Source organism: Sphaerodactylus townsendi, linkage group LG05 (genome assembly GCF_021028975.2).
Source record: "Sphaerodactylus townsendi isolate TG3544 linkage group LG05, MPM_Stown_v2.3, whole genome shotgun sequence".
NCBI classification, from domain to species: Eukaryota; Metazoa; Chordata; class Lepidosauria; order Squamata; family Sphaerodactylidae; genus Sphaerodactylus; species Sphaerodactylus townsendi.
This window is the reverse complement of record NC_059429.1, coordinates 8,605,931-8,631,764: the sequence shown is the minus strand read 5'-3', so window position 1 is coordinate 8,631,764 and position 25,834 is coordinate 8,605,931. Positions and strand designations below refer to the sequence as shown.

The 25,834-nt window shown below is 48.3% G+C and overlaps 2 protein-coding genes across 2 annotated transcripts in view; both read left to right on the top strand.

Moving 5' to 3' along the window:
• The first annotated feature begins 8,746 nt into the window (after positions 1-8,746).
• Positions 8,747-25,033, top strand: S1PR4 (sphingosine-1-phosphate receptor 4). Its single transcript, XM_048497759.1, has 4 exons — positions 8,747-10,111; positions 12,292-12,362; positions 15,709-15,842; positions 24,786-25,033. The coding sequence occupies exons 1-4, from the start codon at positions 8,747-8,749 to the stop codon at positions 25,031-25,033; spliced, it is 1,818 nt and encodes a 605-aa protein (XP_048353716.1).
• NCLN (nicalin) overlaps positions 24,999-25,834 on the top strand; it is a 36,849-nt gene continuing 36,013 nt past the window's right edge. Inside the window, 1 exon segment of the mRNA XM_048497532.1 lies at positions 24,999-25,301. Within this exon segment, the coding sequence (XP_048353489.1) occupies positions 25,115-25,301 (187 nt within the window). The 5' untranslated portion in view covers positions 24,999-25,114.

Genomic DNA, 25,834 nt, shown 5'->3' with positions numbered 1-25,834 from the left:
AGGCAGCATTTGACCTCCGTCGTTTTCCATGTGCGCTCTGCAATTTCCAGAACACGAGTTCCTAGAATGAGAGGTCCCTTTGAGCCAAAACGCACACAGGCGCAAGAAACAAACTGGCTTGGATCATCTCTGTCTCAAAATGAAGGAAAATGTGTATATGCCAAATGGCAGGGCTGTGATTCACATTCAACTTGAGCAAAGTTCTGCAAGAGCTTAAATATTCAGTAAAGTTGCATGGCCTCTAAACTAGCTGGCAGTCTGGATGTGGCTTAAGAAACATGCGGTTATTACTTTTTCTTGATCATATATTTCTTTTTATGATCATAATTGCAAAATAACGACATTATAATGAGCAGCGGATGCGGCCGAAAAGAGAAAAGCAGTCGCTAATACTTTCCCTGACCACAAGGAAAGGGAGTCAATTAAACATCACATTCAAGATTGATTATGAGTAAACGGGTGAACTCTGATCTGGAGAGCAGGGTTTGATTCCCTACTTGTCCACCTGAGCGGCAGACTCTTATCTGGTGAGCCTGAGTTATTTACCTGCCTACAGGAAGTACAGAATTAAGCAAAGACTAGGAAATTACTAGTCAAGCATGTAAATACATCTGGCACGTCTGTGCCCCCTCTTGCCAAGGAAATGAATAGCTTAAATGGGATGGTTGCAGAGTGGAATAGAATAGGACAGCGGTGGCGAACCTATGGCACGGGTGCCAGAGGTGGCACTCAGAGCTGTTTCGGTGGGCACGCGTACACAGAGTTCATCATGGAGTGTGTGCGGAAATTCCCCCCCCCCACACACAAACACCTAGCCTGGCCTGGGCATGATCCTTTACCTGGGAGTAAGCTCGGTTGCTGGCAATGGGGCTTGCTTCTGAATAAACCCTCCTAGGGTCGTGATTCACCCATTGAAAGCATTGCACGGTTGCTTCACCAAGCTTACTCCTGAGTAACATGTACCTCGGAGCCAACTGTTTTTCTAAACTAAAACCTCAGTATTCAGATTAAATTGCCATGTTGGCACTGCGATAAATAAGTGGGTTTTGGGTTGCAATTTGGGCACTCGGTCTCGAAACGGTTCGCCGTCACTGGAATAGGACATTTGGGGATAGGTCTTGATAATTATTTGCAGCCATGATAAGGGTCGTATGGATCGCCCATGTACAATTCTGCTTGCAGCTGGCTATATAGAAGAAGAAGAAGAAGAAGAAGAAGAAGAAGAAGAAGAAGAAGAAGAAGAAGAAGGAGAAGAAGAAGAAGAAGAAGAAGAAGAAGAAGAAGAAGAAGAAGAAGAAGAAGAAGAAGAAGAAGAAGAAGAAGAAGAAGAAGAAGAAGAAGAAGAAGAAGAAGAAGAAGAAGAAGAAGAAGAAGAAGAAGAAGAAGAAGAAGAGTTGGATTTATATCCCCCCTTTCTCTCCTGCGGGAGACTCAAAGGGGCTGACAATCTCCTTGCCCTTCCCCCCTCACAACAAACACCCTGTGAGGTGGGTGGGGCTGAGAGAGCTCCGAGAGGCTGTGACTAGCCCCAGGTCACCCAGCTGGCGTGTGTGGGAGTGCCCAGGCTAATCTGAATTCCCCAGATCAGCCTCCACAGCTCAGGCGGCAGAGCGGGGAATCAAACCCGGTTCCTCCAGATTAGATCCACGAGCTCTTAACCTCCTACGCCACTGCTGCTCCTTCAAAAAGGTCACATGGAAGCAGTTTGGGATTTTTGGGGGGAGGGGGAATGGTCCATTCAACAATGAAGGGTGAGGGGGGAGAATTGCGCCTGCCCAGTGCAAATGTGAGAGATGCATTGATCAAGAGAGAAATTTGGGGGAATCCCTGGGCCCACGTCTGCGATCCAGCTCTCCTCTGCATTTTTTGAGGTGTGGGAGAGGAAGATCATGTACCACTTGCTCTCTGGCCACTGCAAAAGAATCTCAAACATCCATCAGCTCCGGGAGAGCGAAGAAGAAAAAGAAGAGTTTGGATTTATACCCCGCCTGTCTCTCCTATAAGGAGTCTGAAGGCAGCTGACAAACTCCGTTCCCTTCCTCTCCCCACAACAGACACCTTGTGAGGCAGGTGCTGCTGAGAGAGTTCTGAGAGAACTAAGGTGACCAGATGGGGCGCTCCCGTTTCCCGCTCTGTCACAGGGCGGGAAACGGCAGAGCCCCAGAAGGCCGTGCTCCTGCGGCCGCGCGCACGGGAGGCTGCCGCACTGCCTTGCGCCCCAGAAGGCAGTGCGGCAGCCTTCCAAAAATCAGGACAATTGAAATAACCCATGGGAAGCGGGACAAATTGTTTGAAGGCGGGACTGTCCCACCAAAAGCGGGACGTCTGGTCAGCCTAGAGAGAACTGAGACTGGCTCAAGGTCACCCAGCAGGAAGGTAGCAGCAGGGAAACCACTCAAGTTCACCAGACAAGAGTCTGCAGCTCAGGTGGAGGAGCGGGGAATCAAACCCGGTTCTCCAGATTAGAGTCCACCACTCTTAACCACTACACCACACTGGCTTCCAGTTTGTAAAAGGGTCTGGGGACAAGTCAGGCCAGGGGGAGGCACCCTTCCCATCCCTCAGTTCTTAGTGCAGTGGTTAGTGCAGTAGGTGGACTCTAATCTGGAGAACTGGGTTTGATCCCCCAATCCTCCACATGGGCAGCAGACTCTTATCTGGGGAACTGGATTGGTTTCCCTGCTCTTCCACATGAAGAAGAAGAAGAAGAAGAAGAAGAAGAAGAAGAAGAAGAAGAAGAAGAAGAAGAAGAAGAAGAAGAAGAAGAAGAGGAGGAGGAGGAGGAGGAGGAGGAGGAGGAGGAGGAGGAGTTTGGATTTATATCCCCCCTTTCTCAAAGGGGTTTACAATCTCCTTGCGCTTCCCCCCTCACAACAAACACCCTGTGAGGTAGGTGGGGCTGAGAGTGCTCCGAAGAACTGTGACTAGCCCAAGCTCACCCAGCTGGCGTGTGTGGGAGTGCACAGGCTAATCTGAATTCCCCAGATAAGCCTCCACAGCTCAGGCAGCAGAACTGGGAATCAAACCCGGTTCCTCCAGATTAGGGTGCACCTGCTATCAACCACTACGCCACTGCTGCTCCCTGCCAGTCCCAGTTCTCTCAGAACTCAGAGCTTTCTCAGCCCCACCAACCTCACAAGGTGCCTGTTGTGGGGAGAGGAAGGGAAGAGGAGTTTGTAAGCCCCTTTGAGACTCCTTACAGGAGAGAAAGGCAGGGTACAAAGCCAAACGCTGCTGCTGCTGCTGCTGCTGCTTCTTCTTCTTCTTCTTCATCTTCATCTTCTTCTTCATCTTCTTCTTCTTCATCTTCTTCTTCTTCATCTTCTTCTTCTTCTTCTTCTTCTTCTTCTTCTTCTTCTTCTTCTTCTTCTTCTTCTTCTTCTTCTCTTGCCAGTGATGCTGGCCATTTCCTTCCCCCTCCCCTTACCCGTTTGGGTGGGGTCCATCCTGTAACATGTGGTTTTACAGCTCGCTGTGTGTGGCAACGGCTCCTTCCTCTCCACTGCTAGGTAGAAGAAACACCACTGACAAAACTAGGCAGCCGCAATGGGCACTTGGCCAGTCACGGAGAGCACAGTTCGGAGCAGACAACAGGAGTGACATCCATTTGAGCAGGTGAGTCCACGGATGTAGCTCCTTCTGTTCCTAGATACACCCATGCCCCACTCCTTAACCCAGCCTTTCCCTTTTACTCTCAATCTCTGCAATTCCCCCTTTACATCTTCTCCGGCAACCGTCTTCCGCCTTTAACCTCAGCCTAGAGCACGGGACTCTTTTACTTGTCCCTCGTTCCCCTTCTCGCACCAGGGACCTCTCTTTGGGAAATGGCGGAGCCTGCCGTTGGGTGGGGCATTCAGGCCCAAAATGCAGGTGGAGCAGCTCAGAAGATGAAGAAGGTGGGTCTTAATTCTCCCCCATCCTATTTTTTTCCTTTTCTTGCCGCAGCTGTAAATCCTGCTTGAGAAAAAAGAAAGAAAGACAGGCACTGATTTCAGGCCCGTCTTTCCTCTGCTAATGCAGCCAAAGCAGCTACGATAGGACGGGAGTTTTTGAGCTGGGAAATGGTGCCAGAGTTCAACCCCGTCCCCAGAACTGTGTCCCTGATCCATACCAGTCACCCCCCTCCCGCCACCCTAACCCTAACCCTAACCCCTCCCGCCACCCCCAGCTACTTTTGCAACTACGTCAGATATTACAGTGATGGTGAACCTTTTCCAGACCGAGTGCCCAAACTGCAACCCAAAACCCACTTATTTATCACGAAGTGCCAACACGGCAATTTAACCTGAATACTGAGGTTTTAGTGAAGAAAAAATGGTTGGCTCTGAGGCGTGCGTTACTCGGGAGTAAGCTTGATGGTAGTTGTTGGCTTTGCTTTGAAGCCAGCAACCAAGCTTACTCGCAGGTAAAGGATCGTGCTTTAGTTCTTTGCATGAAAATCAGTGGGGTTTAACAGCACTTAACAGGGTTACCTACATTGCTTCCCCAAAACTAGGTCTTAGGTTTAATGCTAATAATCAAGCCCAGTGGCCCAGGCCAGCCTAGATGTGGGGGGGGGCAATCCCCCCCCCACATGATGAACTCTGTTTGTGCGTGCCCACAGAGAGGGTTCTGAGTGCCACCTCTGGCACCTGTGCCATAGGTGCGCCATCACTGAGATATTAGGACTTCATCGCTCCCTGATGTCATAAGCAACTTCACCTAAAGGTGAGATAATCAAGAACAGAAGTTTGGCAGATAGAAGCTTTTCATAAAAAGATTCTGGGACAGTTTTGTCTTTCTTTAACCACCATCCTGACTTCTTTCTTTCTTTCTTTCTTTCTTTCTTTCTTTCTTTCTTTCTTTCTTTCTTTCTTTCTTTCTTTCTTTCTTTCTTTCTTTCTTTCTTTCTTTTCTTTCTTTCTTTCTTTCTTTTCTTTCTTTCTTTCTTTCTTTCTTTCTTTACTCTGTCTCTTTTCTTTCTTTCTTTCTTTCTTTCTTTCTTTCTTTCTTTCTTTCTTTCTTTCCTTTCTGTCTCCTTTCTTTCTTTCTTTCTTTCTTTCTTTCTTTCTTTCTTTCTTTCTTTCTTTCTTTCTTTCTTTCTTTCTTTCTTTCTTTCTTTCTTTCTTTCTTTCTTTCCTTTCTGTCTCCTTTCTTTCTTTCTTTCTTTCTTTCTTTCTTTCTTTCTTTCTTTCTTTCTTTCTTTCTTTCTTTCTTTCTTTCTTTCTTTCCTCTCTCTGTCTCTTTTCTTTCTTTCTTTCTTTCTTTCTTTCTTTCTTTCTTTCTTTCTTTCTTTCTTTCTTTCTTTCTTTCTTTCTTTCTTTCTTTTTTTCTTTCTTTCTTTCTTTCTTTCTTTCTTTCTTTCTTTCTTTCTTTCTTTCTTTCCTCTGTCTCTTTTCTTTCTTTCTTTCTTTCTTTCTTTCTTTCTTTCTTTCTTTCTTTCTTTCTTTCTTTCTTTCTTTCTTTCTTTCTTTCTTTCTTTCTTTCTTTCTTTCTTTCTTTCTTTCATAGCAGTGCCCCACTGGTGCACTCAGATCATGCCCCATTTATTCCCCAAATGGTGCCAGGCAGTCTTGATTTCTAACCTTCTCAAGTTCAACCTTTAACCTTACAGCAAGATATGGCCCCTTTTGCACATGCAAAATAATGCAATTTCAATCCACTTTCACAATTGTTTGCAAGTGGATATTGCTATTCTGCACAGTCAAATTCAGCTGCAAAGTGCATTGAAAGAGGATTGAAAACAAAATTATTTTGCATGTGCAGAAAAGGTCATCTCTCTCTCCTTCTTGAGGTACTTCAAGCTTTCGGCCTTCCCACATCAGCTCTCCGTCAGGATCCTCGGCACACTTGCTGCAGCATCCCAGTGCTTTGCAAAGAATTCTGGGTAGTGCTTTAGGGTGCACCCTTTGGGTCCTGCGGGGACTACTTTGAGTGGGCCCCTAAGCTCCCAGCCATGTGTTTCAGGGAGAAATCCGTAGCTATCTTGCAGGGACTGTGATTGTCGTTGCAGGGGAATCCCCAATAAGCTTTGGAGGAACAGCAGAGCAGTTCGGCAATAACAGCTCTAGAGCACAGGTGTCGAACGCACGGCCCTCCAGATGTTATGGACTACAGTTCCCATCATCCCCTGCCAGCATCATGATGGCAGGGGATGATGGGAGCTGTAGTCCATAACATCTGGAGGGCCACGAGTTCGACACCTGTGCTCTAGAGTGACAAGCTGCAACCACATCTCTGATCGTTCTGTTGAAGGGGGGGAAGTTTGACAAACGCAGCTTGTCCCGCAAGAAAGGGAAAAGCTGCCCCGGCCAACTCCTCTCTTCCGTGTGGAAATTATAGGAGGCCTTTCTCGCTTTGCGTCTTTGCCCCTGCCTTCTTTTTCTCCTCTTTCACCAATCTTTTGCTTTCTCTTAAACCTCCCACCTGAAGCAGTGAGAAAGGGGGGGGGATTGACGGTGGGGCAAGCTCCTCAGCGTGCCCCCCATTCATTGGTCACCACCCTCCCAGGGGAAGTGCAACGCTCTGTGGAGAAAGGATGTGCGTTGTTCACGATGAGCTGGAGTGGCAAACTGAGGCTGCGTTGCTGGTCACTTCTGGAGGGAGGTGGGTTGAAAGACCCCCCTGTGGCTGTTTTTCAGAGGAAGAAGAAGAAGAGTTTGGATTTATATCCCCCCTTTCTCTCCTGTAGGAGACTCAAAGGGGCTGACAATCTCCTTGCCCTTCCCCCCCTCACAACATACACCCTGTGAGGTGGGTGGGGCTGAGAGAGCTCTTAAAAACTGTGACTAGCCCAAAGTCACCCAGGTGGCATGTGTTGGAGTGCACAAGCTAATCTGGTTCACCAGATAAGCCTCCACAGCTCAAGCGGCAGAACAGGGAATCAAACCCGGTTCCTCCAGATTAGAATGCACCTGCTCTTCACCACTACGCCACTGCTGACTATATTATCAAATTTTGGTTTCTGTAAATGTTTATGTTATAGATCACCTGGCAAAGAGGCTCATTGGAAGGACTTTGGGACCGAATCTCAGTTTATAATCCTGTGTTGGAGGAAGGGATTGATCTAGAAGGTCTTGGCAGGAGTGGGGTGTGTGTGTGTGTCCTTCCTAACTCCATTATTTTACAAAATGCTCTATATTTTATGCTGAAATGTCCCAAATCAGGAAGGCAACTAGCTTCTATGTGCAAACAGGAATAATATTTAAATTTACCCTGACGGGGTATGCTTAACTTAATGTGTTGGAACCAGCAATGCACAAGAGGGAATACAAATATATTGTCGAAGGCTTTCACGGCCGGAATCACCGGTGTGTTGTGGGGTTTCCGGACTGTTTGGCCGTGTTTTATTAGCACTATTTCTATTAGTTCTGTTTCTCCTGATGTTTTGCCTGCATCTGTGGCTGGCCTCTTCAGAGGATCTGATGGCAGTAAAGCAAGTGGAGTATATATACCTGTGGAATGTCCAGGGTGGGAGAAAGAACTATTTGCCTGTTAACAAGTGTAAAGGGTACAAATAAGCTTGATTTGCATGAGATAGGTGGGATCCAGCCATTTAGCATGTGAGTAACCATAAAGATAGCACAATCCATTAGTGAGGGCATCTGCATTGTAGTAGCCTGGCCTTTTGATCCCTTTGATTGCTATCAAAGGGATCAAAGGCCAGGCTACTACAATGCCAGCCACGGATGCAGGCGAAATGTCAGGAGAAAATGCTACTAGAACAGGGGTCTGCAACCTGTGGCTCTCCAGATGTTCATGGACTACAATTCCATCAGCCCCTGCCAGCATGGCCAATTGGCTGGTGGGATTTGTAGTCCATGAACATCTGGAGAGCCGCAGGTTGCAGACCCTTGTACTAGAACATGGCCATACAGCCCGGAAACCACACAGCACCCAAGAAAAATGTACTTCGTGCAATACGGGAATCGTGCGCTATAGTAAGTAAACGCAGATTACAAACAACTCAGTCCAAACAGACTTCTGACAGAGATGTATGGGAGCTACATGGTTGTTTAAATATCCAGGTTCCAACTCCCTTAAGCTGTTGGAATGTGCTCAAACCCATTTCAAGACAAGTGAAACAGCCCGAAATCTCAAAATGTGCTGGTGTATGAAAGAGCGGGTTCTGCAGAATCCAGTACTCGTCTGTAATCTTGCAGAAAATATCTCTCCAACCCCCTCGTCCTTGAACTTGGGTGCAAATAATCTTCCACATGCATTGATTTGGAGAAGAATCAGAAATGTAAATCAGCTGCTTTTCACTACACATTTGCGCTGCCCTCCCTAAAAAAAACAAACCAGGCGTTGGCAGAGATGATGCCACGAGCGGAAGAAATCTTCAACAACAGGAAACGGTGCCCTCAGGTGACCTCTTACCACTTTGAGAACCGTCTTTGTTTACCCCTTTTTCTTTGCTCTCTTTTGCAGAACCGTGAGCAGCTGCGGAGCTTTGATCCTCCATCTTTTGGGGAGCTGTGACTTGCTCAGTGGAAACAACCGTGCTGATTCTGCCGCAACGGGCGCGAGGGATTACAGTGTTTACGCTGTTGGTTCCCATTCCCCAGGTGTACATCAATGAACCTCTGGGCTTACACCAGCTCATACCACTGGTCACTGTTGCCATTTTGTGGCGAGAGCTGGATTTCTTTTGTCAGAGGCTAAGACAGTTACTGCCTTGACCTTCCCTTTCACTCCGACATCTGTCCTTCATGCAATAATAATCCGGTTCCATTCCGATCCCTCGGACGGTTCAGTTTTCACGAAGATGACTGACCCGGGGCTTCTCTCGGCATCCTCTTCCTCCCTGCCTTCAACTCTTCCCACAGATTTCCCGGATGCCCAGCTCGGTTTGGTCCGTGGCAGGGACCTCTGCCTTCACTATGCCGCCACAGATAACGGCAAACTCATCTTGCACCATTACAATCTCACGGGGAGGATGGACGGACGGCGGCCCCAGGAGGACAACATGGCCACTCTGAAGGTGATCTTTCTTGTCGCTGGCTGCCTGATTGTCATGGTGAACCTTCTTGTGCTCACGGCCATCGTTCGAAAGCTGCAAGACCGCCGGTGGGTCTACTCGTGCATCGCGAGCATCACGCTCAGCGACCTGGTGACAGGGGTGGCCTATATCGTCAATCTCTGTCTGTCCGGCAGCAGGACCTTCCGCTTGTCCCCCACAATGTGGTTCCTCCGAGAAGGGGTCCTCTTTGTCGCCCTGGCAGCCTCCACCTTTAGCCTGTTAGTGACGGCGATCGAGCGCTACAGCACCATGGTGAGGTCCATTGCGGAGACCGAGTCCCGAAAGAAGGCCCGCCTGAGACGCCTCTTAATATTCTGTTGGGTCCTCGCCATCGTCATGGGCTTGCTGCCTCTGCTGGGCTGGAACTGCGCCTGCGATTTGCCCAGATGTTCCTCGCTGCTTCCCTTGTACTCCAGGAACTACATCCTAACCTCAGTGGTCATGTTCATCGTTATCTTGGTGGGAATTGTGGCGCTGTACGTCTCCATCTATCGCCAGGTCCAAAGGAGCGCCTTGCAAGTGACCTCCAGGTGTGGCCGCAAGAAGTCGCTGCAGCTGCTGACCACAGTGTTGATCATCCTTTTCGCTTTTCTCGTTTGCTGGATCCCCCTCTTCATCCTCCTCCTGATCGACTTCTTTTCCGAAACCGGGAGCTGGAAGCTCCACAAACATTTGGACTGGGCTTTGACTTTGGCGGTGGCCAACTCGCTCGTCAACCCCATCATCTACGCCTTCAGGAGTCAGGAAGTGAGGAGAGCGGTCATGAACTTGCTCTTCTGCTGCTGCCCCGGAGAATGCCTTTCCGTCGCCGATATCCCATCGGGTTCCTCCACGGGCACGGAGTCCTTGAAACGGCAAGAAAGCTTGCGAAACTGCAAGGCCCTCGACACGAGGAGGGCGAGAGAACCCCTCTCCAGCAATTCCAGCGTGATGAGCACTCTGCCGCCGGATGACGCGTCAGAGCAGACGAAAGGGGAGGAAAGCCACATACATTGTCCGGAATCCCAAGAGGAAAGGCTGAATAAAAACGGGAAAGGCTCTGTGAACTGGAATCTCGACTGTTCTGGACCTCAGCAAGACTTCACGGTTCACCTTAAAAAAGCTAAGAACGTATGTTCCTGCAGATGATTGAGAAGGAAACGAGGAGGGCGGTTACCCACCATGCTGGGACACATGGTGGGATTGGAAATGTCACTGAAGTCTTGTCCTGATGCACTTGTCCTGATGCAGGAAGTCTTGTCCTGATGCAGGAAGTCTTGTCCTGATGCACTTCATTTTTGTGGTGTGCCCAGAGAGGAGGCGCGTCGGGGCAAGATTTCTTGTCCTGACACACTTCCTATTGCCTCACACATGCTTTTGCGAGTACTTCTGGCGTGACTTTGGATGAGGGTGGGGAACAGCCAGAAATGGGTCATCAGTCAGAGATTCGGCCAGTAGCAAGGCTATTCCCATTCTTGTAGTGTCTTCCTTTGGGTGTTGCTTTCATATATTCAACTAGCGGGCCCGGCCACGCATTGCTGTGGCAATTGTCCTTCTCATCACAATCCGCAACCCACACAGATGTCAACGCAGGTCCAATGATCCCCAGCATAGCCTTTTGGGGTGGTCAAATGGAATCCCTCTTTCCCTTTTCAATGCACATCGTTATATGGTGCTGTCTTGTTTTTTTAGTATAAGGTAACCCTTTCCATTCCACAACAGAATTGTTCAGAGTGCGAATCCCGCTATCCATGAGGCTGGTTGACACGTACAGTCCTGGCTTGGGTAAGGCAGAACTGGGGCAAGCAGGCTATCCCAGTCAGGCAGCAGAGGCAGCGTGGTGAGGCGCTGAGATCGAGGCCAGCTCCCTGGGTTCTTAAAGGGCCACACACAGGGACAAACACACTTTTAGATTTTTATATATATAGATTGGGTTTCAAATTCAGTAAATACAACCTTGAACCACAGGATATTCCAGTTTCACCAATACATACGGCTGGCATCGTGGCGGGTGAGGAGTCCTTAGAGGAAGAGCTAGGTCAGGAGAGTTCAGTCCCACCAGAACCCTAGCAGTGGGTAGCTCAGGGCATCTAGACCCCCAGTAGGGTGGTCTTGAACACTGGGCTAGCCAGGACTCCAAAGCTCTGTTTTCCTGACTCTGCAATAGCTGAGGATCTTTAGGCAATTAGCTCACCTGAGCAGGCCGACCAAAGTGTACAGCAATGCTGAAGGATACTGCAGACAAAAAGACACAGTGCTCAGTTTCTGAATGGGGGTGCCTGTTTGGTCCGGAAGGGACTGAGTCCTCACAGGATGAGGCATAGTCTCCTGTGGGGACCTATAACAGAGCTGTTTGTGAGACACGCAAACGTGAATGCAACCGTGTTCCTTGACTGCTGCCTCGCTTCCACTCACTGAGGAGAATTCAGTGGACTCTGACCTCTGGACATGCCCCTTGGGCTCTGATCTTGTAGGAAAGACTCTTGGGTTCTGGTTCTGGTAACTTGACTTGGTTTCCTGGTTTGTTGACACTGTTTCTGACTTGGAGCTCTCGGACGCTTGACTGACTGCCTCCCACCAGGCAAGACAACTTGTGGTAACCTGAGACGCCGGCCTGCAGCCTAGCTTAGCATATGCGGTTTATAAGTTAAGAACATCAGAAAGAGCCTGCTGGATCAGACCAGAGTCCATCTAGTCCAGCACTCTGCTACTCGCAGTGGCCCACCAGGTGCCTTTGGGAGCTCACATGCAGGATGTGAAAGCAAGGGCCTTCTGCGGATGCTGCTGCTTCCAAGCACCTGGACTGTTTAGGCCTTTGCAATCTCAGATCAAAGAGGATCAAGATTGGTAGCCATAAATCGACTTCTCCTCCATAAATCTGTCCAAGCCCCTTTTAAAGCTATCTAGGTTAGTGGCCATCACCACCTCCTGTGGCAGCATATTCCAAACACCAATCACACTTTGCGTGAAGTTATACTAAACCAGAGCCAGGGAACCATTAACTAAGAAGAAGAAGAGTTGGATTTATATCCCCCTTTTCTCTCCTGTAAGGAGACTCAAAGGGGCTTACAATCTCCTTTCCCTCCCTCCCCTCACAACAAACATCCTGTGAGTTGGGTGGGGCTGAGAGAGCTCAGAAGAACTGTGACTAGCCCAAGGTCACCCAGCTGGCGTGTGTTGGAGTGCACAGGCTAATCTAGTTCCCCAGATAAGCCTCCATAGCTCAAGGGGTAGAGTGGGGAATCAAACCCGGTTCTCCAGATTAGAGTGCACCTGCTCTTAACCGCTATGCCACTGCTGCCCCCACTAAGGTTAGTGGGACCTCCAGGCAGATAGACATCCATGAGTTATGCTTGGCTGGCTATTCAGCATCACAGGCCAAGTGAGTTTGCAAATCATAGCCTACCTATGCTAACAAACTTGGTATAAGGGGCAAATTCACAAGCTGTTGTGGCAGCTATTGGGCAATTTCCTGCAGAGGCGTTCCTCCCATTGGGCAAAGTGGGCAGTTGCCCTGGGCGCAGCCCTGTGGGGGGCGCAGGTTTGTTTGTGGGATTTTTTGTATTTTCAGTGTTTTTCCATTTTTGGCCTGCACAGGGCGCGGTTTTTAGGCTAGCAGCACCAAACTTTCAGGGATGTTTTGGGAGACTCTCCTGATACTATCACCCAGGTTTGGTAAGGTTTGGTTCAGGGAGTCCAAAGTTATGGACTCCCAAAAGGGGTGCCCCATCCCCCATTGTTTCCAATGGAAGCTAATAGGAGATGAGGCTACACCTTTGAGGGTCGATAACTTTGGACCCCCTGAACCAAACGTCACCAAACCTGGGTGGTATCATTAGGGAAGTCTCCTAAAGATACCCTGAAAGTTTGGTGCTGCTAGCTTAACAATTGCACCCCTGCCAGCAGGCACCTCCCAAATTTCCCCATATTTTCCTTTTAAATCCCCCTGCCTTTGACATGGATTTAAAGGGAGAATCTGAGGTCCCCAGTTTAAACATTGCAAGTGATGCTGTTTCAGGGTGGGGGAGAATCAACCCCAAAATAGCATCACTTCCAATGTTGTTTAAACTGGGAACCCCAGATTCTCCCTTCAAGGTGGATTTAAGAGGAGAATCTGGGCTCCCTAGTTTAAACACCATTGAAAATGATGCTGTTTGGGGGTGGATTCCAGCATCACTTGTTTAAACTAGGGAGCCCAGATTCTCCTTTAAAACACTGAAAGTGATGGTGTTTCCCCCAATTGGGGGTACTGGATACAACACCATAAAATGTTTTCATAGCAGTAATAAAACATTTTGAAAGCATTTTGAAATTTTTTTCAAAAAATTATTTCTGCTGTGTGGCATGGCTTATTGCTGTGCTCAGATTTGTGAGTTGGGGCATGTTCTATAATGTGATGGTGACTTTGAAACAACCTGGTGTAAAAAATCATTTCTTGGTCACAGTGGGGGAGGGTAGCTGCCCATGGGGGGGCGACAAACTCCAGTTTGCCTAGATACACCACTGGGCGTAGCTACAAGGGGTGTGTGTGCGCATTGCATTGGGCACGCGCCTGGGGGGCATCAAACTCAGGTTTTGCCCAGGGCTCCAGTTTGCCTAGTTACGCCACTGATTTCCTGAGGCCTTTGGAGATCCGAGGAGATGCAAATGACAGTAGATCTTAATGTCCTGTCGTGCCTAAACATATGAAATCTTGAACCGGGAGATGGATTTTCAAATGCTAAATTAGCATAAAAACAAGGCACAACACAATGTCTGATTTGAACCATAAACTTGCTTGAGGCACGGCACCAAGCCGAGGTTAGTAAGATGGTCCAAATACAAGTCACTCGACTAACTGCAGCTAGGGAGGGTACGTCAAGCAAGAACCTGAAACCGCAGTTTGAAGTCAGTGGATTAAACACAGTTGCTCTTAACTGCAGTTTTGCACAACATGCAAATTCTGGTTCGATCCCTGCTTGTTCCCTGCCTTGTTACAGCGCTCATTTCAGGTGGGGTGTGTGGGGAGACAGCCAAGGTGGTAAAATCAGCACTTGTCGAGGATCGGCAAGCTAAGTTAGGGTTTTAAAAACTGACCATAGTTAAACTAGGGCTGTGTGTGGTGCCTGAATCAAGCCATTGAATTTGGGATTAATTTTAATAATTAGAATACTCTCATGATAATGATTAAAGTGTCCTATATTTACAGTGCCCTTTCTGCAGGTGTGTGTGTGTGCAGTGGTGGGATCCAAAAATTTTAGTAACAGGTTCCCTTGCCAGCCCCCCCCTCAGCAAAGGGGGCAGAGGTGTACCTAGGCAAACCTGAGTCCTGGGCAAAACCTGAGTTGGATGCCCCCCCCCCAAAGGCAGCCACCCCACCATGACCCCCCCAAATGTTTTTGCACCAGGTCATTTCTAAATCATCATCACATTATAGAAAATGCCCCAACACAGCAATGGTGAAACACACAGGTTCTTTGATGGAGACTGGTGAGATAAAAGGCACGAAAGGCTGAGAATCCATGAATGGCAGTACCTGGAAGGGATGAACCCAGTTCAGGGAGTTACGTTATTAGTCGCAATGGCTATATGGAACCTTCACGTTCAAAGGCAGTAGGCCTCTCGGGGAGGCGAGGGCGTGGAGATGGAAAAGCGGACCCAATTAGTAACCCCCTCTCGGCACACACAAATAATTAGTAACCCACTCTCGGGAACTGGTGAGAACCTGCTGGAACCCACCTCTGTGTGTGTGTGAGAGAGAGAGTGTGTGTGTGTGCGTAAGTAAGACTCGCTTTGCTACTGACCCATGATAACAAGTGGTTCACTAAAACAGAACAGTTCTGGTTTTATTACCACTAGGGTCATAGTTGGTTGCGTACTTATATCGCTCAGTGAAAAACACGCACAGGTATTTCTAACCTTGGCCACTCAATTGCTCTGGTTTTACCCCACAGTATTAAATCCAAGCATGTTACCTTTTTATTGACTGAATTATTTTCCTGAATGGACATTCTACATAGGCGCGGTGACGGTTCTGCTGGCACAAGCAACAAACCCACAACAACACAACAACCTTTATTAGGCATTTAAGCAACAAACCCCCTCCAGAACTGGAGAAGAGACAGCTGGAGCCAAACATTCTTCTCTCCGGATAAGACACTCCGTTGGTAGAGATGCTCCCTGCTGAAGGAGTTCCCATGTTCTACCTGTATGCTTGTAAATAAAGCAAAGATTACAAAATGTCTCCAGGGCTCACAGTCTCTGACTCTTGGACACTAAACCTACAACATTTCAGCTCAACAAAGCTGGCAGCATTGATTAGAAGAAGAAGAGTTTGGATTTATATCCCCCCTTTCTCTCCTTCAGGAGACTCAAAGGGGCTGACAATCTCCTTGCCCTTCCCCCCTCACAACAAAAACCCTGTGAGGTAGGTGGGGCTGAGAGAGCTCCGAGAAGCCGTGACTAGCCCAAGGTCACCCAGCTGACGTGTGTGGGAGTGTACAGTAAGGTGACCATCTGTCACGCTTTTCGCGGGACACTCACGCTTTTGCGTGACGTGTCCCGCGTCCCGCCGGGCTTCAGTAATGTCCCGGGTTGGGAAATGTGCTCCTGCGGCCGCGCACGCACGGCCGCAGGAGCACACTGCCTTTTGCGTGGCGCTTCCGGGCAGGAGACAGGGAAGCTCCCGAGAAGGCACTGCGGCAGCCGCGGTGCCTTCTGGGGCGCTTCCCTGTCTCCTGCCCGGGAAGCGCCGCGCAAAAGGCGCCAAAAAGGCAGCGTGCTCCCGCGCTGCCTTTTGCGTCGGCGCTCCCCGGGCAGAAGACAGGGAAGCGCCCCAGTGCCTTCTGGGAAGCTTCCTGTCTCAATGCCCAGCTCGGCTTGTGTAAGCGCTACAAGCACGCAGCCAGCCTTAGCACGCACCCCGCTTTTTTTAAAATTCTGGTCACCTTAGTGTACAGGCTAATCTGAATTCCCCAGATAAGCCTCCACAGCTCAGGTGACAGAGCGGAGAATCAAACCCGGTTCCTCCAGATTAGATACACGAGCTCTTAACCTCCTACGCCACTGCTGCTCCTTAATAGGTAGCAATGCTTTTGTAATTTTCCTCTTCCATATTTTTCCCCCAGGAGGGAAAGCTGTGTGGTATAGCCGGTGGCGTAGCTTCCACATGGCAGCAGCCGACATTGGGGTCAAGTGGGGGGCGGAAAATCAAGGGGTGTGAGGGGGCAGCGGCGCATGGGCCCATGGGGGGGGGGGAAACTCAGAGTCTGCCCCAGGCTCCATTTTCCCTAGCTGTGCCCCTGAGTATAGCCAAATTCCGTCAGAACTCAGAAGCAGAGTCGGTACTTTTTACTTTTCTGTATTTTAAATTTCTATCCCACCCTACCCCCGGCAAGCCAGGCTCAGGGTGGCGAACAGCAATAATGTAATACAATATAATAGTATAAAAATGAAATTCCAGTCTCATAATCAGCACCTTAGTAAAATTAAAACTGTAATAATAAAATCTACCTTAAGACCTACCACACTGGTGTCATCGGGCTTTCCAGTTGTTATGAATAAAGATGTCTCCACAGGGAACCCCCCTTTTAAGAACCAAAAACTCAAACTCTCACCCCATCAATCACCAGCGTGATTTCTAATATGACAGGCAGGGGAAAGGGGGAGGGGAAAAGATGGGGGGGAAGCAGGGAAGGAAGGGGAAGGATTAGAAAAGACGAGGGGAGGGAGTTGGAAGGAAGACCACCAAGGAAACCTCTGCAGGAGAAGGTGATGGCAAACCACCTCTGCTTCTCACTTGCCTTGAAAGCCCCTTGTTGGTTGGTTGTGACTTCATGGCAGTTATGTACATAAGATTCTCCCTAACCCTAACCCTCCCTAACCCTAACCCTAACCCCCACCTGGGCCAAAGCAGAAACAAATCCTTCCTTGTTCTGATTTTAAAAACACAAACAAAAAACTATTTTGTACAGTGTTACGCATACTAAAACAGAGCCGCGTGGTGTAGTGGTTAAGTGCTTGCACTGCCACTCACATGGTCAGGAGTTTGAGCCCCCTGTGGGTCAGATATCCTGGCAGCTGGCTCATGGTCAACTCAGCCATCCATTCATTCCTTGGTCAGTAAATGAGTACCTAGCTCATAGCTAGGGGGTAAAGAATAGCTGGGGAAAGCAATGGCAAACTACCCTGCAAAAGACGCATGCCTATGAAATCACTGCTTGCAGTGGTACCCCAGGGTTGAACACAACTGAAGGGGAAACTTTACCTTTGCACATACTAAAATGTATGATTGACGGCATAAGGGTTGCTAGGGTTTTATCACTACACATATGCCCATTAGTTAAAGGTTGGGCGGGGAGAGGAAGATGTAGATGATATTTTTTAAAAAAACCCTGGCAAAATTTGAGAGTCACCAGGGAATAGAGCTAGAGTGAATTTTTTGTGCGTGGCCCTATGAAGAACAGATAGGTTGCACACGGAAATGTGATTTGGGAGAGGGCAGGCCTTTCCATAAGTGGTAGGTTTGATTCTCTTCTCACCTCAATCAGGGAGAACAAAGAGAATCTGGCTCTGCTGTTGCAAAATTGCCGGCCTGGGCAACTGTTGTACTGAAGCAATGGTTTGCGACGGCCCCGCTGTCTGTGCGTAGGTTGAAATGTTCCAAAATGCAAATAGAGAGAGGGGGGAGGGGAAGAATTACTCCACCGATGTCACAACAGCTTTTTCATTCTACTTTCTGAAAGTGATGGAACAAATATAGCCCCAATTGCTACATCTGTTAGTCAGGAATTATCTTGTGGGTTTTTAAGAAGGCAGGGGGGCAAGTTTCCAGAACAATGTTGAGTTTCAAAATAAGATACCCCTCCAGTTCGGAGGAATTTTTCAGGTTCTGCAGGTGTGGAGTGCCTTTTACCTGCACCCCCGCTCACCGTTTATCTCAAGAATGAATTCTCAGGTTAGCTTAATTGGAACATCCGTTGTAGCTGGCGGCTTTCAAGTGAGCGGGGATCATCGAATCATAGAGTTGGAAGAGACCCCCAAGGGCCATCAAGTCCACTCCCCTGCAATGCAGGAACACACAATCAAAGCACTGCCGACATAGGTTAAGAACATAAGAACTAGCCTGCTGGATCCGACCAGAGTCCATCTAGTCCAGTACTCTGCTACTCGCAGTGGCCCACCAGGTGCCTTTGGAAGCTCACATGCAGGAGGTGAAAGCAATGGCCTTCTGCTGCGGCTGTTGCTCCCGAGCACCTGGTCTGCTAAGGCATTTGCAATCTCAGATCAAGGAGGATCAAGATTGGTAGCCATAGATTGACTTCTTCTCCATAAATCTGTCCAAGCCCTTTTTAAAGCTATCCAGGTTAGTGGCCATCACCACCTCCTGTGGCAGCATATTCCAAACACCAATCACAGGTTCATCCAGCTTCTGTTTAAAAACCTCCAAAGGAGGAGACTCCACCACTCTCCGAGGCAGTGAATTCTACTGTTGAACAGCCCTGACGGTCAGGAAGTTCTTCCTAATGTTTAGTTGGAATCTCTTTTCCTGCACCTTGAATCCATTGCTCCGTGTCCTAGTCTCTGAGGCAGCAGAAAACAAGCTTGCTTGCTCTTCGACAGGACATCCCTTCAAATATTTAAACATAGCTATCATGTCCCCCCTTAACTTTCGCTTCTCCAGACTAAACATCCACAGCTTCCTAAGTCTCTCTTCGTAGGGCATGGATTCCAGACCTTTTACCATTTTGGTTGCCCACCTCTGGACACGTTTTAGCTTGTCAATATCCTTCTGGAATTGCGGTGCCCAGAACTGTACACAATATTCCAGGTGAGGTCTAACCAATGCAGAATAGAGAGGTACAATTATTCCCCTTGATCTAGGCACTATACTCTTATTGATGCATCCCAGAATTGCATTGGCTTTCTTGGCTGCCACGTCACACTGCTGACTCATGTTCAGTTTGTGGTCCACTAAGACTCCCAGATCCTTTTCATGTGTACTGTTGTCAAACCAGGTGTTACCCATCCCATTTCTGTGCATTTAATTTTTTTCTGCCTAAGTGTAGACTCTTACATTTATCTCTGTTGAAGTTCATTTTGTTTGTTTTGGCCCAGCTCTCCAATTTGTCCAGATCATTTTGAATCCTGCCCCTGTCCTCCAAGGAATTAGCTACCCCTCCTAATTTGGTATCAACTGCAAAAAGGATAACCTGCTCATTCCTGTTGGGAGGGGTCAACTCACTCTGTCCCTGAAAGATTACTATGATTAATTGTGAAGGTCAGGAAGTTATGTCTAGCATTTACCATAAGGGTAGTTACAGCAACAGTTAGAGGATTTCCTCCCCCCCCCCGCCCCTTTGCTGTCAGAAATAAATGCACTTTCTCTGAAACCTGAAAGCCTCAAGAGAAAACTATGCTACTGTAGAACTTCAATAAGTTGTTAGTAAGTTAGCTCTGTCGTTCTCTGTGCGCTGTCATTGCAGAGCTGTATTTGTTTTTACTTTAAACCTCTTTCTAATTTTTTTAAAAAATAAAGCTCTATTTTGTTTTTTTTGAACAGTGTGAGTTTACTGACCAAACCTAGGCCCCTTCCACACATGCAGAATAATACAGAATAATACACTTTTCAGCAGTGGCGTAGGAGGTTAAGAGCTCATGTATCTAATCTGGAGGAACCGGGTTTGATTCCCAGCTCTGCCGCCTGAGCTGTGGAGGCTTATCTGGGGAATTCAGATTAGCCTGTGCACTCCCACACACGCCAGCTGGGCGACCTTGGGCTAGTCACAGCTTCTGGAGCTCTCTCAACCCCACCTACCTCACAGGGTGTTTGTTGTGAGGGGGGAAGGGCAAGGAGATTGTCAGCCCTTTTGAGTCTCTTGCAGGAGAGAAAGGGGGGATATAAATCCAAACTCCTCCTCCTCCTCCTCCTCTTCCTCTTCTTGTTCTTCTTCTTTCACAATTGTTTGCAAGTGGATTTTGCTATTCCGCACAGCGGCAAAGTGGATTGAAAATGGATTGAAAGTGCATTAATTTCTGCATGTGTGGAAGGGCCCCCAGAAGTGCTTGGGTGCATTACTGTCAGCAGTGGCGTAGCACCAACGGGATAGGGGTGGGCCGCATTGACCCAGGCGTGTGCCGGTGCAAAGGTGTGATGGGGCATTCCGGGGCAGGGTGGGGGCGGGGCGCAGGGCAAGTGCGTGCCCTGGGCTCAGTTCCCCCTCGCTCCGCCCCGACTGTCAGCAGCCAATCTGCAGTTACACTGGGTCATATGCTGATCTCTGCAGTGAAGATACATATGCATATTCCTGTTCTCAGCTGTGAGTTCTTTGAAGTTTCAGAAATTATTTAGGGGCTGCCCCACTCCTGAAAGTCTATGGTTTCTCCAGCCATCTTTTTCTCCACTAGATGGGGTCTCTTTTCAGGCCTAAAGGAGCCACTGATCAGAGTCACTTACAGGCATGCACATTTGTCGTGGAGGCATGCCTAGAGCAGTATTCTGGTGCTGTTATTTAAACTTTTTTTAATAAATGCTGCCAGTGGTGGGATCCAAAAATTTTAGTAACAGGTTCCCATGGTGGTGGGATTCAAACTGTGGCGTAGCGCCAATGGGGCTGGGCGGGGCATGATGGGGGCGGGGGCGGGCATTCTGGGGGCGGGGCATTCCTGGGCGGGGCTGGGGCAAGGACGCAGCCCCTGCGCCGGTCCTTGGGCGGGAAACGAATGCACACAGACGCTGGCTGCCACGCACGCTGGTGCACCTCCTGCTAGACTGCTTCAAGTTCTGCGCACTATTGCTGAGAGGAGGGGCGTAACTAAGGCAAAAATCACGTGGCAAAATCACCAATTAGTAACCCCCTCTCGGCACACACAAATAATTAGTAACCTCCTCTCAGGAACCTGTGAGAACCTGCTGGATCCCACCTCTGAATGCTGCTGTAAATAGGATGTATGTTGCAAATAAATGTTGCAACATCCAGCTTGCAAAGGTCATCTTTCTGTTTTGCAGGCAAGGCCTTGGTTTTCCAACCTGCGAGGACTTGCCCTATAAAAGCATTCTGGCAAAATCCTTTCTCAGTACCATAGTAGCTTGCATCACAACAGACAAATCGCTTCTCATATTTTCATTTAATAGGATGGTCAGACATGGTTTGTGTGCCCCCCCCCCCTTAGGATGTCTTATCCCACCACTGCCACCAAATTGTGTTGTTTTTTTCCTGACAGTGTCCCTCAGAGAGAATTTTGACACTCTTAATGCTGCCGCCCAAATGTTATGTGCTTTCCCCCTTTTTATATTTCACTGTCTTCTCTCCAGGTATGCTGCCACCAGGAACAAAATTCCAAAACCCTTTTATTTCCTCTTTTATTCTATTATTTTCTTGGTAGTGTGTATGAGAGGTAAGGAAAACGGATGGCATACCTATACATACTAAGGAAAATCAGGTGAAATTTCCAACATTTCAATGAACCAAAATAAGATTTTATTTATAACTGCTAGGTAACTTCAAGGTTCCAAGCAAATTATTTTCAAAAGATAAAATAAAATATAACTGAGGCATCAACTTTTAAATAACTTCCAGTCAGCCCAAAATCATTCTGACCCCTTTCACTCTTATACAGCTTCTGTCTCTTGTCTGACTCTGGCCCCTTCCGCACACGCAAAATAATGCGTTTTCAAACCACTTCCACAACTGTTTGCAAGTGGATTTTGCTATTCCGCACAGCTTCAAAGAGCACTGAAAGCAGTTTGAAAGTACATTATTCTGCGTGTGCGGAATGAGCCAGACATTTTTCTCAGAGAGAGTTTTGACACTCTGAGTTCTCTCTTGTAAAAAACCACACAGCCAAAATTCTTCTCACATAGATATGACAGAACTCTTTTCCACACAGAACTCTTATTCACAAAGAACTCTTTTCCACACAGAACTCTTATTCACAAAGAACTCTTTTCCACACAGAACTCTTATTCACAAAGAACTCTTTTCCACACAGAACTCTTATTCACAAAGAACTCTTTTCCACACAGAACTCTTATTCACAAAGAACTCTTTTCCACACAGAACTCTTATTCACAAAGAACTCTTTTCCACACAGAACTCTTATTCACAAAGAACTCTTTTCCACACAGAACTCTTATTCACAAAGAACTCTTTTCCACACAGAACTCTTATTCACAAAGAACTCTTTTCCACACAGAGCTCTCAATCTCACTGTTCAGCACAGCCTTTTAATCTGACCATCTCTCTGTCATACACAGACTCTCTGTGTTCAGCACAGACTTTCAATCTCACACAGAGCTCTCTCTCTGTGTTTCAGGACAGACCCTCAGGCTGATTCCACATGGGCCAAAAACAGCGGGGTGTGAAAACGGTGTGAAAACAGTATAAACCCTTTTACACCGTTTAAAACCCTTTTACACCATTTTCACACCGCTGTTTTTGGCCCATGCGGAATCAGCCTCAGTCTCACACAGAGCTCTGTGTTTCAGCACAGCCTCTCAATCTCAGATCTTTCACACAGAGAACACTCACTCTCTCTTTTTTTTCTCCCAGATACTCTTAACAAAAACCAACCGCAGCTCTCCTGCCTTTCTCTCCCCGATTCAGCATTCAGTTGAAAGCCACACAAACCTGAACTCATGACAATCCAACATTAAAATCGTGACAGCTGGGTTTTCTGTTTCCCTTGAATCTCTACAAATCTCAGGGTAATGGGTGCCAGAGGTGGCACTCAGAGCCCTTTCTGTGGGCATGTGCAGAGTCGTGCCTTCCCCCTCCACACACATCTAGGCTGGCCTGGGCCGCTGGGCTCAATTATTAGCATTAAACTTAAGACCTAGTTTTGGGGAAGCAGTGTAGGTAACCCTGTTAAGCGCTGTTAAACCCCACTGATTTTCATGCGAAGAACTAAAGCGTGATCCTTTGCCTGGGAGTAAGCTCAGTTGCTGGAATAGGGCTTGCTTCTGAGTAAACCCTCCTAGGGTCGTGATTCACCAGTTGGAAGAGTTACACGGTTGCTTCAAAGCAAAGCCACCGACTACCACCAAGCTTACTCCCGAGTAACGCACGCCTCGGAGCCAACCGTTTTTTCTAAACTAAAACCTCAGTATTTAGGTTAAAATGCCATGTTGGCACTTTGCGATAAATAAGCGGGTTTTGGGTTGCAATTTGGGCACTCGGTCTTGAAAAGGTTTGCCATCACTGGTCTAGTGCATATGAGTTCCCAGGTAAGTGCCTGTTTCACTTTGCTCATGATTGCCAATAATAGGTACACAAATTCCAGACATGAAACATAAACATGAAAAATATGTATAACTTATTCAGTTTTATATGGCGTACATACCATAATTCATAAACACCACTTAAAACACATTGACCATATTATTTGAATACCAACATTTATTGATTTTTAAAACTTTTTATTCTTTGATTTCGTGGCCACTTTTCCACTTCAACCGAAGGGACCAAAGCCGTCACCAAGCACACCAGCTCCAAGTAATCCTTTTTCCCTGGAAATCTCAAACGAAAGCAAGAACTATAATTTAATTGTTTCATGTTTGCCAATATATGGAGCAATTTTACACAAATTCCCAGGCATTAATTATAAATATAAACATGAAGAATATGCATAACTTATTCAGTTTTGTATAATACACATACCATAATTCATAAACACATTTGAAACACATCGACTCTAATATTTGAATATTAACATTAATTGATTTTTTAAAGTATTTTTATTCATCATTTTGGTTTTGAACCAGTGCTGGGTGAACTATTTGAGATAAAACTGAAACAGGAGGTGCCAGAGGGCCTTAATAAAGAAAATTACATTTCTGAGACGATGGGTTCAGATTAATGTGGGAATAGAGAGAAGTTGAGAAAGGGGTGGGGAAGGAACTTATTTTTATGCATTTGTTAAAAACCTTTCTCCTTTGTGGAAGTCAAGACTGCTTTCAACTTAAATGAAATGTTATTAAAATAAAATTTAAAAACACAATAAAAGCAGTAATTAGAAAAAGTAAAAAGTCAGAGATTCAAAGGCTCCATTCAAAGCTCCCAGTAATAATAATTTTGAAAATAAAAAAGCCTACATCAATCAAATGCAACCCTAAATAAAAATGTCTGCAACTTTACCCATGTCCAATAGTGCAGAGGACCCTCAGTCACCAATAACACTTTGGGGTGGATCCCAATATTTCAAAGTTTGATACTTGCAAAAAGCTCACATTTCCACAGGGGGGCGGGGGGAATGGAGGAATGCCATAACGGGACTACATTTCCCAACATCCCAATGGAATGTCTTTTACATAATAAACCTCCCTTGTCACAGTTCGTTGGCATCGCTTAAAATAGATGACGGGTGTCCGTCCAGCTCTGGCCCGCCAGGTGTTCACGGACTACGATTCCCATCAGCGCCTGCCAGCACTAAACTGGCAGCCGCTGATGGGAATTGTAGTCCATGAATACCTGGAGGGCCAGAGTTGGACACCCCTGGCTTAGACTGAAACGATGGCCTTAGAGCATAGGTGTCAAACTCGTGGCCCTCCAGGCGTTATGGACTACAGTTCCCATCATCCCCTGCCAGCATCATGCTGGCGGGGGATGATGGGAATTGTAGGCCATAACATCTGGAGGGCCGCGAGTTTGACACCTGTGCCTTAGAGCAGCAAGACGACACCAAAGCCTTCCCCAATCAGAGGTCTGCCACCTGCGGCTCTCCAGATGTTCATGGACTACAATTGGCCATGCTGGCAGGGGCTGATGGGAACTGTAGTCCATGAACATCTGGAAAGCCGCAGGTGGCAGGCCCCTGCCCCACATTATAGGTGTGAAACGGAAGAGTGAACCCCTCCCCTGCGACCAGCATGCCTTGCGTCCACCTCTTCCCGGCGTCCCCTGCGGCAGGGCCTCCTCGCCGAGGAGTTTGACAGCTCCTCGGGCACCGCCCCCTTTCCCCCATCGTCCATTGCGGGACAACCGCCTCCAACTCCCGCTATGCCTTGCGCGCCAGGGCCGCGACAGCCGGGGGAGGGGGGGGCGGACTCCATTTCCCGACGTGCCTCGCGCCGGCTGAGGCGATGGTGTGAGAGAGCGAGGGTCGCCGCGCCGCCGCCGCCTGCCTTCCCTCGTCGGTGCCGCCGCCGCCGCCGCCGCGATGCTGGAAGAGGCGGGCGAGGAGGTGCTGGGCTCGGTGCTGCTGAAGGCCTCGTGCCTGCCGCTCAGCTTCCTGCTGGTGCTGCCGGCCGTCCTGCTGCTGCTGCTGGGCCCGCCGCCCGCCTCGGCCGCCCACGAGTTCACCGTCTGCCGCATGCAGCAGTACGAGCTGGGCGGGCAGCCCTACGGTGAGGCCGGCCGCGGGGGGGAGAGCCAGCGGTGGCCCCCCTCCCCTCCCCTCTGCCCCCAGGGGTGCAGACCAGGGCGTTTAGGGGTACAGTGTTAGGGAAATGGCTGCGCCAGTGGGAAAGGGTTGCGCCCCGCTTGTTCAGGCCGATGCAAGCGGGGAGCCCATTTGCATGGCTGAATAAATGACCTTGCCGTCCCGCTCCCGTTTTAAGGGGGTGGGGGCGAGTCGGTGTATGGCTGTGGCCTCCTTTTTTGGATGCATTTGGCCCTCTCCTGATGTAGGGAAAAGGAGAAGGGTTTTGATTTATACCCCGCTTTTCTCTAGCTTTAAGGAGCGTCAAAGTGGCCCAGGACCGCCTCTCCCCCTCCCTGCAACAAGCACCTTGCGAGGCAGACGGGGCTGAGGGAGTTCTGAGAGAACTGTGGGGTCACCCGGTAGGCTTGATGTGGAGGAGAGGGGAAACAAATCTGGTGCACCAGCTCAGAAGAAGATAAGGGGTGAGTTTGGATTTATACTGGCCTTCCTCTCCTA